The 13,415-nt window shown below is 52.5% G+C and overlaps 1 protein-coding gene across 10 annotated transcripts in view; it reads left to right on the forward strand.

The window, feature by feature from the left end:
* The window catches only part of CUX1 (cut like homeobox 1), a 359,174-nt gene that overhangs the window by 241,845 nt on the left and 103,914 nt on the right, over positions 1-13,415 (forward strand). For all 10 annotated transcript variants that reach the window (XM_045773833.2, XM_087867942.1, XM_045773836.2 and 7 more), the window contains exon 9: positions 12,890-12,938. In XM_045773833.2, the coding sequence (XP_045629789.1) occupies positions 12,890-12,938 (49 nt within the window). The remainder of the gene's footprint in view (positions 1-12,889; positions 12,939-13,415) is intronic.

Raw genomic sequence — 13,415 nt, forward strand, 5'->3', positions numbered from 1 at the left:
TAGCAGTGGGTTACACTTCACTGCGCTAACCGTCCCACTCCCTCTGCAGCGAGGCCCCATCTTTCATGCCATACTCTGGACCTACAGATACTCCGGCTGGTGAATTCTCCACCTTACTTGCGTTTTCCGGAGACTTCGGCTCCCTTCCCAAGCCTGCTGCTCTTTAGCAGGACTACCAACTCGCGATAAGAATCCTTTTTTTTTTTTTCTCTTAAGTCTTTATTTACCTATTTAAGTCATCTCTACACCCAGCGTGGGGCTCCAACTCAGGACCCCGAGATCAAGAGTCCCATGCTCCTCCGACGGAGCCGGCCAGACGCCCAAGAATCCTTTATTCTAGAGCATGTGGTGACTATTTTTCACCAGGTGTCATCCCAGGGGGTGACAGACACAGACAAATACGTTCTTACCATTCACATAGTTTAACTTCTACTAAACTCAGAAAGGGATCACCTGGGTATTCGGGGTCGTTCTCATACGGGTTAAACCTGGGGAGCCCCCACCCTGTGGTTGGAAAGCGACTGAATGCAATTTCCTGTCCGGAATTACCGTACATGAGCGATCACAGGCAAAGCTGAGCTGTAAGGTAGCGGTTGGCTCTACGCGCCCTCCTGGTGCCGGGGCCTCGAGATGCTGTCAGCTGCGGCTCTCCGGCCACGAGCATGTGAGAAAGAGTCGGGTTTGTCCGCTAGGGATCCCTTCCCAAAGAAGGAAGGTTGTTTGTTTAACTTAAAATTGTCATCACGTCGACCTCCAAAAAGGTCTTTGAAAGTGGCCTTAATAACACAAAATACAGAATCACCGAGGCTTTTAGGGTAGATTGAGGGAGTTGAAGGGCAGAGCTCCCTGGGGAAGATACTTTTAAGGCTTGGATTTGAATTAAAAAACTCAACTGTAGGGGGCGCCTGGGTGGCATGGTGGGTCAAGCTAAGGGCTCTTGGCTTCTGCTCAGGTCATGATCTCAGGGTCAGGAGATCGAGCCCCGTGTGGGGCTCCGCGTGGGACTCCGTGCTCAGTGCTGAGTCCGCTCGAGACTCTCTCCCCTCTGCCCCTCCCCGCCGTCTCTAAAATACAGAAATAAATCTTTAAAAAAAAAAAAAAAAAAAAAAAGCTCAACTATTCAGTAACCTGATGTGACTAAGACATTCCTTACGTAGGGTTTTTAAAGAGTTCCGTATCACAGTGACTGATGTACTGTTTGCTTGGCTACGAGGGAAAACTTTATGTTGCAATTAACCTTTCTATTTTTTTTCCCCCATGTCTAAGTATCGTGAACTTCCTTTGTGGTATTTTAGTGATTAGACAGGATGGAGGGTGTTCTTAAAGATTCATGGCCAAATCCGATGATGTCAGAACGAAGGGAAGGGACGGTCTTCGTGGGGCCAGCAAGTCTGGCCCCGTCTGAATTGTTTGTCTAACACTTCACAAGTAGAATAGGAACCGCTGAATTATTCATTTTCAAGTTGCCCTAAAAAAGGCACTTACGCTGCCGAAATGCAGACTTTTGGTGCCAGCGAGAGGAAGAGGAAGGATGCTGTCTTTCCTGAGGGTGCTGGGCCCCTCTGCCTTGTTCTCCAGTTTCACTTCCCAGCCCTGTGGGGCGGAGGCAGCCACCGGGGGGCTCAAGTGCAGGGCACTCAAGGTGGGGGGGGGGCTGGGGGGCGACAACAAGTTCTGGGAGGGCCTCTGAAGCCGCCAGTGGAGCTGAGTGTGGAATCTGGTGGGGAAGGACCAGGAGGAGAGGAAGGCTTGGAAGGCACTGGAGGTTGGGGAGGGGCTCTATAGTCAGAGGCCCCCCCCAGGGGCGGGGGTGTGGTCGGAGGAGCACAGCCCAGGCCTGAGACGGGCCCAGGAAGTTGCCTTGGCCTTGGGCTTGGAGGAGAGGAGGGGGAAGGAGCCGAGAGTAATAACTAGGATGCAACTGGAGCTCCTTTCTTGTTCTTAGTTTTAGCTTCTCTGCCACCAAGCCTCCTCTTAACATTTCCTACCAAGTAGTACTTAGGGGAGAAAGGGGATAATTAGGATTCCTTACTGGGGAATAAAAGCAGGGCTCTTGCCCTTGGCCGGCTCCTCCCTGTGACCGTGAGTCCCTTCGGCACGATGCTGCCCTGGGCCTCAGTTTCCCCACCTGTGAAATCGGAGAGGTTTTCTCCTGTAAGCCTGTGTTTCCCACCGGCCGCACGTGCCCCACACACCGCTGGGGCCTGCGAGCAGCCGGGGCGGTGCCGAGAATCAGAGCCATTCTCTGGAGCAGCCAGTAGCTCGGCCAGCACCTGTCAGCTGTAGGCAGGGCATCCACAGGTTAAGCAAACAGGGAAAGAGAAACAAAATCTGAAAGGCGGTTCTAGAAAAGCCAGGGCTCAAATTGGGGAAGCAGCGCTCCAGCCACTGGAAAGATGTGCTGACAGATTCTATACACTAAATACACGGAGGAAACATTTAAAATGTGTTTATTAAAAACAGCATGAACAGCGGCCCTGCCCAAACATTTTTTTAAAGTCCAGAAGTAAACAGGCAGCAGTCTGGGTCCACAGGCCTGCTGGCGGTGTTCTCTGCCGAAGGGCCCTCACCCTGGCCGTCCAGCTCCTGGGGGCACGGGCGCACAGCGAGCAGTGAGGGAGCACGCAGGACCGGGTGTCCCGTCCAACTCATTTTCCTCCCGTCCCGTGGTCTCAGCAGTCTTTTTCTGGATCAAAGAAAAATGTTCACGTATGACTTTCCAACCGTGTTTTTCTTACAGAGATGAGCTTTCTGTGTGCATTTTTCCCTCCCCTTTGCTGAGCAAGTCAGTTGAGATTCTGGGGGTTAACTGACGCCGCACAAGTCCATAAAGTGCGGGGTCTGGGCAGAGCTGGACTTCTGGCACAGAGGCTCCCCTCTCATGTGGGTTCTTTCCTGGGGCCTCAACTGCAGCCACCCCCCCGCTCTTCACCTCATTCCTGTACAAACGGAGTGGCAGGGTCAACACCCTACAGGCTTCATGAGCTGACGCCTGGTGTTGGAGGGATACAGAACTGCTGTGAGGGTCATTGCTTTTCTTACTGCTTTGTGCTTCTTTTTGGGTTTACTTTGTGTGTTGAATTTCTAACACACAGTAGATGACAGGACCCCGAGGTGCCTGGGTGCAGTTCCACCCCCCCCCACTTGGGGTTGCCTGTCTCACCCGTCCCCACCCCACCCCATTTTGTCGTGAGGCTCTTCTAGAATCCTTTCCCTTCACCTCTAAATCTTTTAGCACGTTGACCTCATGTAAAGACCCTTCTTCTGTACAATACTGTCACCAGATCAAAAACTAATTTCGTAGTAGCATCCGTTCTTAAATTTCTTGTTACCCCCAGTCATAGATGGTTTAATTTTTTTAATTTGTTGGGCTCGGAATTCGAATAAAATCCAGACTAGTTGGGATTGGTTGGTGTGCCTCATTGATTTTCTGGGTCCCGCTTCTCTCTTTTTCTTTTCCTGGCAATTTATTTGCATAAGAAACTGGCTCATTTGTCCTGAAGAGTTTCCCACAGTCCGGGTTTTGCCAACAGCATCCCCGGATGTAGTCGAGCGCGTTCTCCTGTCCTCCATAATTCCTGTAAGTTTGTCATTGAACCTAGAGGCTCGATCAGATTCAGACTGGAAATTTTGGGTGAAAGCCGCTCCATGGGTGGTGTTGAGTATCTTGTCATAAATGTTCTCAGGTATTGAAAATCGGCTCTGACCAGAAGAGAAAGATCCTGATTTCCACGCAAGACAATAAGAACGGTTATGTGCGTGGGTCCTGGTGTGCAAAGCCCTTTTCCACTCCGGCAATGCTCTTATTTTATCCTTGTGCCAATTTCCTTGAGAAAGGCTGCATTATTCCTGCTGTGCAGATGGCAATCAAGCTCGCAAGTCGGCCAAGGTCAAACAACTAAAAGGCAGTGGGGAAGAATTTGAGCCTGGTTTGCTCTGCTGGTCACGCTCGTTTGTGTCTCCAGACCACAATTTCCCTAATTTCACCTCCGGTACCTCCGTCCTACCTGGGGACCCCCTGGCACTTGATTTAAGGAAAGAAATCTCCATCCAACCTGTGCCCCGTTGCTTTGAGAGCAACAGTGTTAGAATGCTAGAGAAATGGCAAGAAGCCCCCAAAAGTTTCATCCAGACGCTAATCCCGGGAGGCTTCGGATGGTCTCAGTAGCAAAAGCAGAATGAATTATGCAATCTCATAACCTGATTGTCAGCCACAGCTGCCCCATGTCCCTGCCCAGAGATGACTGAAGCCTGAGTGACAGTCACAGGCTGTTTCTGATCACACGGTGGGTCAGACCCTGGCAAGTGTCCGGCTGCTGGAGCTGCCCTGTTGGTTTGGCACAGGTGCTAATAAGCCTCGTGCAGAGTGGAGAAGACCCCTTCATTGCTCAGCTAGCCACAGATTAACCTGAAGGAGGATCGTATTTCAATCATTGAAACCAAGTCCGCTAAACCGGGGGGCAAGAAGGGAGATTTTCTTCCCATTTGGAATTGACAAGAGGAGGCGTAGCAGAAATTGATTTTGTTACTCGTTGTATCATTTAAACTTAAATAGAATGGTCAGAAAAATGAACCAGTTGTGGTTAATTGCCGAGCAGGCAGAGGTGACGTTCTGGCCATTTCAGTGTCTGAACACGATTTCATTTCCAACAAGAATAAAACCCACTATTTCCGGAAGGTTTGGCCTAGAGGTTAAGCGCCGCAGCGATCTCTCTGCTCAGGCCCTTAATTTGACTGGGGAGGGATGGTCTGCTCTGGAGCAACCCGTTTGATCGGAGGTTTGGAAGGGAGCCAAGTGGCTTCACCCCTGCCCTCCACTCCTGCCAGAGCAGAGATAGCTCAGCGCAGGTAGAACATGAAAGATCCGTCTGGTCATACGCAAGAGGGTTGTCCAGAAGACCTTTCCCCAGAGAACACTTTCTCCTCCTCCCTGCTCGCCCTTCCAGTCAGGGTCTACCGAGTCCCGATTTGTGCCCAGCTCTGTGTCAGTCACGGGGATACGCTGGGAGCCAGGCCGACTGGCCCTGTCCAGGGGAGCTCACAGTCCAGTGGACAAAATGAAGCCTTACTCCAGATCTTGACATACGTTTTTCTCCAAGGAGATTGTTGTCCCCTTTTTCCAAGGCTATGAAAAGTGGCAAGAAACTTAAGTCTGCAAAAGCAACTTACAGACTCTTTCCTTAAAAGTCATGTGTATGGTTTGGCAAAATACCCCTACACCCTCTGCTCTTTAAAATACCAGCCCACGCACCTGGGTGGCTCCGTCGGTTGAGCATCTGCCTTCTGCTCAGGTCACGATCTCAGGGTCCTGGGATCGAGCCCCACGTCCAGCTACCTGCTCAGCGGGGAGTCTGCTTCTCCCTCTGCCGTTCCCCCTACTCGTGCACATGCACACACTCTCTCTCTGCCTCAAATAAGTAAATAAAATCTTTTTAAAAAAAAAAAATAGCAGCCCACGAATGGTTGCCTGTCAAGTGCAGAGCGGACTTCCGGTAGCGCACAGATGTCGTTAATTTGCATATTTAGTTGGCCAGTATTTAGCGTGCCCCTGCTGTGTTCTCGGAGCTTACAGTGGTGAATAAATAAGCAATCGATATATGAATAAGATATTTGGAGGCCATAAAAATAAAATGAGTGGACAGAGGGGAGCAGGGCTGCTGGGAGGCCTTTCAGAGGACAGTCAGCAGGGCTGAGCCATGGATGGTGACCACAGCCATCCGTGGGGGCCTCGGCAGAGGGGACAGCCGTGTGGACAAGCAGAGTTCCCAGGAACAGGACTGAGGAAGCCACGAGAGCATTAGCGATTGAGCCCCTGGAGGAGATTTAAAGGAGATGCATGTTAGTAATAGGTTTACAAACTGTCCGCCAGAAGCAGAATGCACCCCAGCACGGTGGCTCCGAAGGGGTAGTGGTGCCCTTCTTAGGCTTCTTTGTTTGGAAGACTTGATGGCCTGAAATCTGGAAAAGGAGCCGAGGTGTTTATGGGAGGCTGTTGATCCTCTGCTCCCTGTAGGGCCTGGGCCCCCCTGAAGAGATGAGGGGGTTCTGGCCCAAAAGACACTTTGGGCCTTACTGGGAGGGAGCGAGCCGAAAAGAAGCTCCTGGAATCCATGCCGCCAGCCAAAGCCGACTGGTGGCTGGCGGACTGGATTTGACCACAAACGGCCATGGGAATGCAGTGGAGGGAAGGGCTGGTCCATGGGCTGAGCAGGCCCTCCCAGAGAGGTGGTGGCCAGGACACTGCAGGCCAGGGGTGGCAGCAGGTGTAGACATCGCAGGGCTCACATGCCCAGCGGCGGCATGCAGACTGCACAGAGGGAATATGGGCTTGGGTATTTTAAGAGCAGTACTGTCGGGGCGCCTGGCTGGCTCAAGTCGGTAGAGCGCACAAGCCTTGATCTCAGGGTCATGAGTTCGAGCCCCATGTTGGGTGTAGAGATTACTTGCAAATAAAATCTTTAAAAAAAAAAAAAAGCAACATCGTCAAATCTGTAATAGCTCACTTTGTCTACAGAGAGAAGGAAATGCTTTCAGAGTATTTCGTATGATTTCACCTGGCAAAGATAAGACAAAAGAACCTGAAAGCCAATCTCATATATTAAGTATTTATGGGAAAAAAAAATACTAAATAAAATGTCAGCACACAGAATTTGGGAGCACATTAACGACAACCAAACAGGGGCAAATAACTGTTGATGTAATTTACCATTTTAGCGAGTCAGAGGAGAAAAACCTTTTAATTTGCTCCATAAATGCTTTTTTTAAAAGGTACTTAATGAAATCAATATCCGTCTTTTATTAAAAAGTCTTAATAAAATAGGAACAGTTGGATATTTCATTAACAAAATAAAAACACATATATTTAAAGTCCAAAAGGAGCAACGTGCTTAACGGTAGAACGTTCGCTGCGTCGCCCTGGAAGTCAGACGCCAGGCAGGGATGCCCTGTGATGTGCTTCTGGAAGCGCTGGCCCCTGCCTTCTTCCAGGAGAAAGAACTGCGAGATAGGAGAAGGCAGGAGGAGGCGGCCCTGTCACGGGCACACGAGGGCGCAGGACACTCTGAAGCCCAAGAGAACGACCGAAAAGCTGTTATAAAATCAAACAGGCACCTACCACCTTGTGATTCTTTCCTCTGCCTAGAAGGTCGTTCCTCCCTCAGCCCCAGTGTCCTCTTGCCCCGAAAACTCCTCTTTATCCTCCAGGACGTAGACCAGATGTCTCCGCATCCATGAGACTATCCCTCCTCCTGTCTGCAGAGGAGACATTGTCCGTCTGTCCCTTGGAGGGCTGTCACTGCACCAAATATACCGAAATCCCTTGGGTCTCTTCAGGTCCCCGCACCCCTCACGGAGGAGGCAGCAATAGGGTCCCCCCGGGTGCATATTTCTGAGCTCCGAGGACGGGCAGGTATGTCCCGCGTACTAGCGATAAGGCGGATGCCGCCACGCGCTGCCGACTCAGCACTGGGGACCTTCGTCTCTCTCTCAGCAGGGGCGTGTAGTAGGTGCTCGGGAGCTGTTACTGAGTGGAGACCCCCCACACACACACCCGTTGGAGCGAGCTGGTGCCGGTGCTGGAGGGGGGCGCAGCGCCGCCTTCTCCGGGTGCAGCCTTTCCTCTTGGTGACTGCGTTCCTGTGCTCTGGCCCTGCGGGGGCAGGGAGCTACCTTTCCAGAGAAATCCTTCCCCCGCACCCTCTCCCGATTTAGGGGATTCTAGACCATAGCCAAGAAATCTCAGCACCCAGCCCTCTGGCCACCACCTCTTTTTCCTTTTCCTACCTTCTGTTTCTGAACCCAGACCGATGAACCCTGCTTCTGTGTCTCCTCTGCCCCCCGCCCCCACCGTGCTAAGAGAGCCTGGCCTGGGGTGGAGGATGTCAGGCAAGTGACGGCCTCCCTGATGGCAGAGGCCATCAAATGCAGCCTCTGGGGTGGAGGGGGAGAGTCGCTTTATTAAACATCCTAGAGCTCGTTTTAAATTTTATTTTTAATTTTTAAAGCAGGGAGAATTAATCTTCCGACGTTTCTTCTCTTGGTGCCCAGGAACTTGACAATCTCGTGTTGAGACTATTGGCTTTTGACTCGGGTCCAAGAAGACACACTGACCCGAAGGGCGCCCTGGAGGCTTTTCCAGCTGCCCTGTGGATGTCCTTTGTTCTCTCAGCTCCTGATGGTGGTTGTGATTCTTTCGGATTGAAGTCTACGCCAGCCTTGCCCTGCTGCCGGCCCTTAGCGCTCGGGAGGCTAGTGTGGAAGTAAATACAGTCCCCAGCATGGATATCGTTTCCCTTCCATCGCTGACCGTGTCCTTCTAAGTTCCTCATAAAAATGGTGCGCTAGGCCAGAGAATACCCTGAAATGATCTGTAGGGAACCGATGGAAGGAACTACATATTTTAGGCCAAGCAGAAATGACCCGCTCTTTGAAGCTGGAGCAAAGCACAATGCAGTGCAGGTTAATAGATCAGCGAAAGCTGTTTTGTCAGCTCGTAAAAAGGTGAGGGAACCAAATTTTTAGAATAAATAGTTTCGCTGAGCAAACAATATGTGCAGTTATTACGGACTTTGGAAAAGAAATGATTTTAGGCTAATGTCAGGCTCCAGATCCTGATAGAGGTAGTTGAGCCCTCAAAATGAAAAACCTCTGGACTATTGTTGACACCCACGCTAGGTAAGCACACGCAATGTCATTCATTACTCACTTCTCGGAGAACGTTTCTAGTGGTATTAACCTCTGGGCGTTTTCGTATTACTACGGAGGGCAGCGTGTCTGGTCAGATTGATTCTGTGAGGGGCTGGGGGCGGCAGTTTGGAGGGGAATGAATGTACAGACTCAGTGGCAGCCGTGTTCTCAGACGACGCCAGCACACACCTTCGAGAGCCTGCCATCTTGGTCCTTGTCTACAAAGGCCAATGGCCACACTTCGAGTCTTCAGAACCCCTGATCACATATAAATAGCCAGCTAGTTGTGTCTTCCTTGACCTTTTAAGAAACACACCCCTTGGAAAAGCAAATCACGAGCCTACAGACTTCTACCTCACTCCCGGCATCCCTGGTTCCTTCCATTGTCTCCTCCGGTGGTTTCTGGCCCATTCTATGAATGGGAACTGCAGCCCCTCTGGGCCCTGTCTTCATCAGGTTGCCTGGTATCGAATAGCCCCCGCTCCTTAACAGCAGAGCTCAGTGTTGTGATTATCATTCGAAAGCTTTGGAAATCTGAGAGTCGCTCCGAATGAAAAGGTAAGTGCGTCCTTGTTATCAGGTTCAATATTTTGGTCAGTTTAGCGGTTGCTTAGGAACCGAAGTGAAACTGACCAGAAGATGGAAAAACTTGAAATTCATTTCCAGGGATTGCCTCAGACCGCCAAGAAGGCACCTTCCTGTTTTAACGTGACTAATTTTTTTCTCTTGTAAGTGCCTTGAAATCCTTTGGAGACGATGCCCTGTTTTCTGGATGTTAGGTGTACTGACGAATATCCACAACCATTCACTGAGAAGAAATACCAAGAGTCTGCATTTGCGAGGAGGCTCTCAAGACCACCCCATCCCCTAAACCAGGCCAGATGTGGGTGCCAGCCTTGCCCATCCCTGCCTCTAGATGAAGCCAGGACCCTGGGAAACCTGTTCTCTACAGCGAGTGTTCGACCCTGAACTGGCCCCTTGGCCACTGGCAAGGGTGGGCCAGTGGACGACCCCCAGGCAGCCACAGGTCCACCCCTTATCTCCAAACCCACGGGACTGGGGAATTGCACGCAGTGAGACCTATCAGCTCCTCGTGCAGCCTCTCTCTGAGAATGAGAGCCCTGGCCAGAGTCTTCTCCTGGCGGAGGGGAATTATCAGTGAGGACTCTGGGGGCCTGGAGTCCTCCCCTGCTCCGTCCTCCCTGCACGCAGCAAAAATGCACTGAACACCTGCTCCACAGCTTTCTGCTCCAGTTCGTCTCGAGAGACACAGAGCAGAACCTGCCTCTGTCCTTCCTCCACCGACCCCACCAGCAGGAGCAGCTGTGCTCCAGGGGGACATCAGCCCCAGAAGGGAGCACCGCTCTGGATGACAGACCTCACACCCCACAGTGTCTGTGATCCGAAGCAAAACAGAGGGACCACGGGTACAAAACAAGCATGGGGATATACTCCAGCAAACAAGGAAGACGTGAGCAAGGCAGAGCAGAAACGGAGGAATTAAAACAAACGAAGTATGAAGAGCAGAATCACCAAACAAAAGAGAAAAAGTGAAGTTACAGGGTGGGTGCAGCCACGTATATCTGGGTCAAACTGCAGAACCAGCCAGAAGGCAGCGGGAAAGGCTAAAGAAACAGCAGGTGTAAAGCAAAGGTTGCTTTCTGTGGAAGGACGGAAGGAGATGGGGGCTCACAGAGGAGCCCGCGGGAGAATTAGTGGGAAACCTTCCATGCAGGCCACTGCCCTGCAGACCGCCAGGTTGTGCGGCGGGCTCCCCGGATCTGCCCCGGGGAGAAGTGAGGCGTGGCGGCCTGCAAATCTGGTTCCAGGCACCCGGCAGCGATGCCTTTCCCGCCGTCTCCCACAAATACGCGGCACCAGCAAAATACGCAGGAGCCATGTCTATACGGGCCCGTTCTGTAGTCCCCGACCAGGGCTGGGACACTGGTAGGTGTTGGGAAACGGTCCTGGGATGAGCGAGCGAGCGAGGGAGTGAGTGAGGCCTGCCGGTAGCCGGGGAAGTCAGCGGGGTGGATCTGGCTTTCGTAAATACGCCGTGAGTAACCATCTGATTGAAGTTCGAAACTGTGCGTAATGGGATTAGGGATTAGCCTTGGGGAAAGTCCGTCAACTTTTTCTTTCACCTTGAACCCAGCGAAGTTTGCACGTCATCAGCAGGCTGTCGGGGTGGCAGCTCCGTTCCAACAGTCAGGCGTCCGTTTCCGTTGTGTTTAAGACCCTTCACGCTTCCATCAACTTCTTTGTCCTTTGGAGTCAGCAGACTCCCTTCTACGGTATCGAGGTTTTTCCAAGAGGTCTTGGAGGTTTCCGGCTGAGATGTTTCCTAATGTAAGCGCCCCCGGCTTCTCCCTCCCCGCCCCCCCGCACACACCGCCCCTCGCCCCCGGCACCCAGCACCCAGCACCTAGCACTTCACTGCAGGGGCCCAGGTTGCGTGGTTGGGTCTTTCCGAGACAGCTGCCATCTTTACAAAGCTGCCCTAAAAATAGCTTCATTTCGCTAAGCCATTTCAGGAGTTGTTTCGGACTTTGTTGAGACCCAGCTGAAAGCAGGATCCTATTTCAAACAGGTATAATGAACGTTGAACCCGATCACCAGGCCTCTGTTACCCGGGTCAGGTGCTGGGAGTTGATACGGTTGCCTCGTCTGGAAGAGCCTCGGGGCCGGAGGGAGAGCAGGATGCAGCAGAGAGCGAAAACAGACCAGCCGGGGCCTGAGTCCGGTTTGGCCAACACTTGATATTAAGGGTGGGCGGTGGTGAGGGCCAGACAAGCAGGTTTCAGGGACAGAAGAACCCGCTCAGAGTGGGGCCCGTTCCAGATGCCCCGAGCTGTCCTAGAGAGTAGACTGGCCCACCGCTGGCAGGACCGGCTGCATCCAGGACTCTGGCCTCCAGCCTGACGCCAAACCCTACAGAAGCTCCAGGGATCAGGGCGAAAGGAGACCCACAGCCTGGTCTTCAAAAAGCTCCCCATGAGTGGGTCCCTCAGCTCTAACCTATCAACTCAAACCTGTGGGGGGGAAGGGAAGGGGGAGGGGCTGTACTGTTCCCTGAGATGGAGCGGTTAGGAGGATTTGGGGAGCACTGGGGGTGGGGGCAGAAGTCGGAGATGAGGCTCCTGGGCGTGGAGGGCAAGCCAGGGAGACCGCACAGTCCAAGGCTCTTCACAGGCCCACAAGTGGTGGGAACTGTCAGAGCACAGGGCCCTGGGGCCGAGGGGTAAGCTGAGGTGGGCGGTGGGCAGAGCCTCATGGAAGGGCCTGGTGTAGAGCACTGAACAGGGCCCTGGGGCCTGTAGGTCCCCCTGGAGTCTGGAATCGGGGGGCCCCCGCAGGAGCAGGCCCTGAACCCCAGCAAGGATCTGTGGCTGTAACATTGTGCTCCCTCTCTGCCACGGGCATGCGGAGTCTTCCTCAGGTGGCAGCCAGTCTCAGCCTCGGCCTCCTGACAGGGGCCATGGGGAGCGGCCCACAGAACATGGGGCCATGATTGCCCAGGTAGGCTGTTCTAACCTACCACGGACTTCTGGAATTAGGCCTTTATCAGAACTCAGCTTTCTTCTCTCTCTCATGATGTTGTGTGTTGGAGCCATATATTTGCCTTCAAATGACTCAAGGGAGTACTTTTGAAACAAAAAAAGGAGAGAAAGACCCTTAGCAGCTCCCTGTATGTGAGCTGGCCAGGTGAAGACCGTGAATTTGGCTGGTTTATAGACAGACTGCAGAGGCCCCCCCAGCCTCCATTCCTGTCCTCCCACATCCCTCTCCTCCACCTTCTTATGGTTCGGTCCATCCTGGCAAACTTCTGTTCATCCTTCAAAACCCAGTTCACACATCACCTCCTTTGAAGCCTTCCCAGATTCCCTCCCCCGAGGAGATTTTCTCCCACCCTCCTGTTTTTGGGGGGCACTCTGTTCAGTCTCATGGTAGGACACATTGTAGTTTATCTTCTGATGGCTCTGTCTCCCCAGTGAGATTGGAGCCCCCAAGGGCAGGGCAGCCGTTCCCACAACACAATCCTCCAGATGGGCAGTCCCCTCACAGGGCCACGTGCCCCTCTCTCCCCCAGTGCCAGGCCTGTGTGGCTGCGGGTCACTGTGCTGAGCTAGGAACCGTGGTCACCCTGAGCCTGCCCACTACCAACTAATGGCTCTCTCTCTCTCTCTCTCTCTCACCTTCCCAGGGCCGACGAAATTGAAATGATCATGACGGACCTTGAAAGAGCAAACCAGGTAGGATGTTTCATGGCCTCAGGCTTAAAATCCTAACTGCGTAGCCATTTATGTCATCTTGCTAGATGCTTCTCTCTAAGTTTGAAGGCCAGTTATTCTCGAATTTTTTCCGTATGATTGTCAATGTCGACCCTTTTTCCAATGCCATGAGAAGTACGCGGGAGGTCCCAGGCATTATGACCTTGGCAGGGTCTTCGGTGTGGTCCCAGCGCCCCAGGCTCCCTTGGTGAACTTCACTGCAGAGCGGCTGTCACTTTTCTTTCTCCTTCCTCCGTTTCTTAAATGACCGACTGCTCCCACAGCAGCCGTTACGCTCGAGTGTGCACCAGTGAGTCACACCGTAGGGAAGTCTTCGTCTCTGCCGTCGAGTGCTTTGAAGCCACGTGCTCAACTGACGGCCCCCTCCTGGCTGATACTTAAGCGTCACAGGTGCCTTGGGGAACGTACTTGGCACTGTGTCCGGCACAGAATACTCCA

This window comes from Ursus americanus, chromosome 2 (genome assembly GCF_024610735.1).
Source record: "Ursus americanus isolate L20-20 chromosome 2, mUrsAme1.1.p, whole genome shotgun sequence".
NCBI classification, from domain to species: domain Eukaryota; kingdom Metazoa; phylum Chordata; class Mammalia; order Carnivora; family Ursidae; genus Ursus; species Ursus americanus.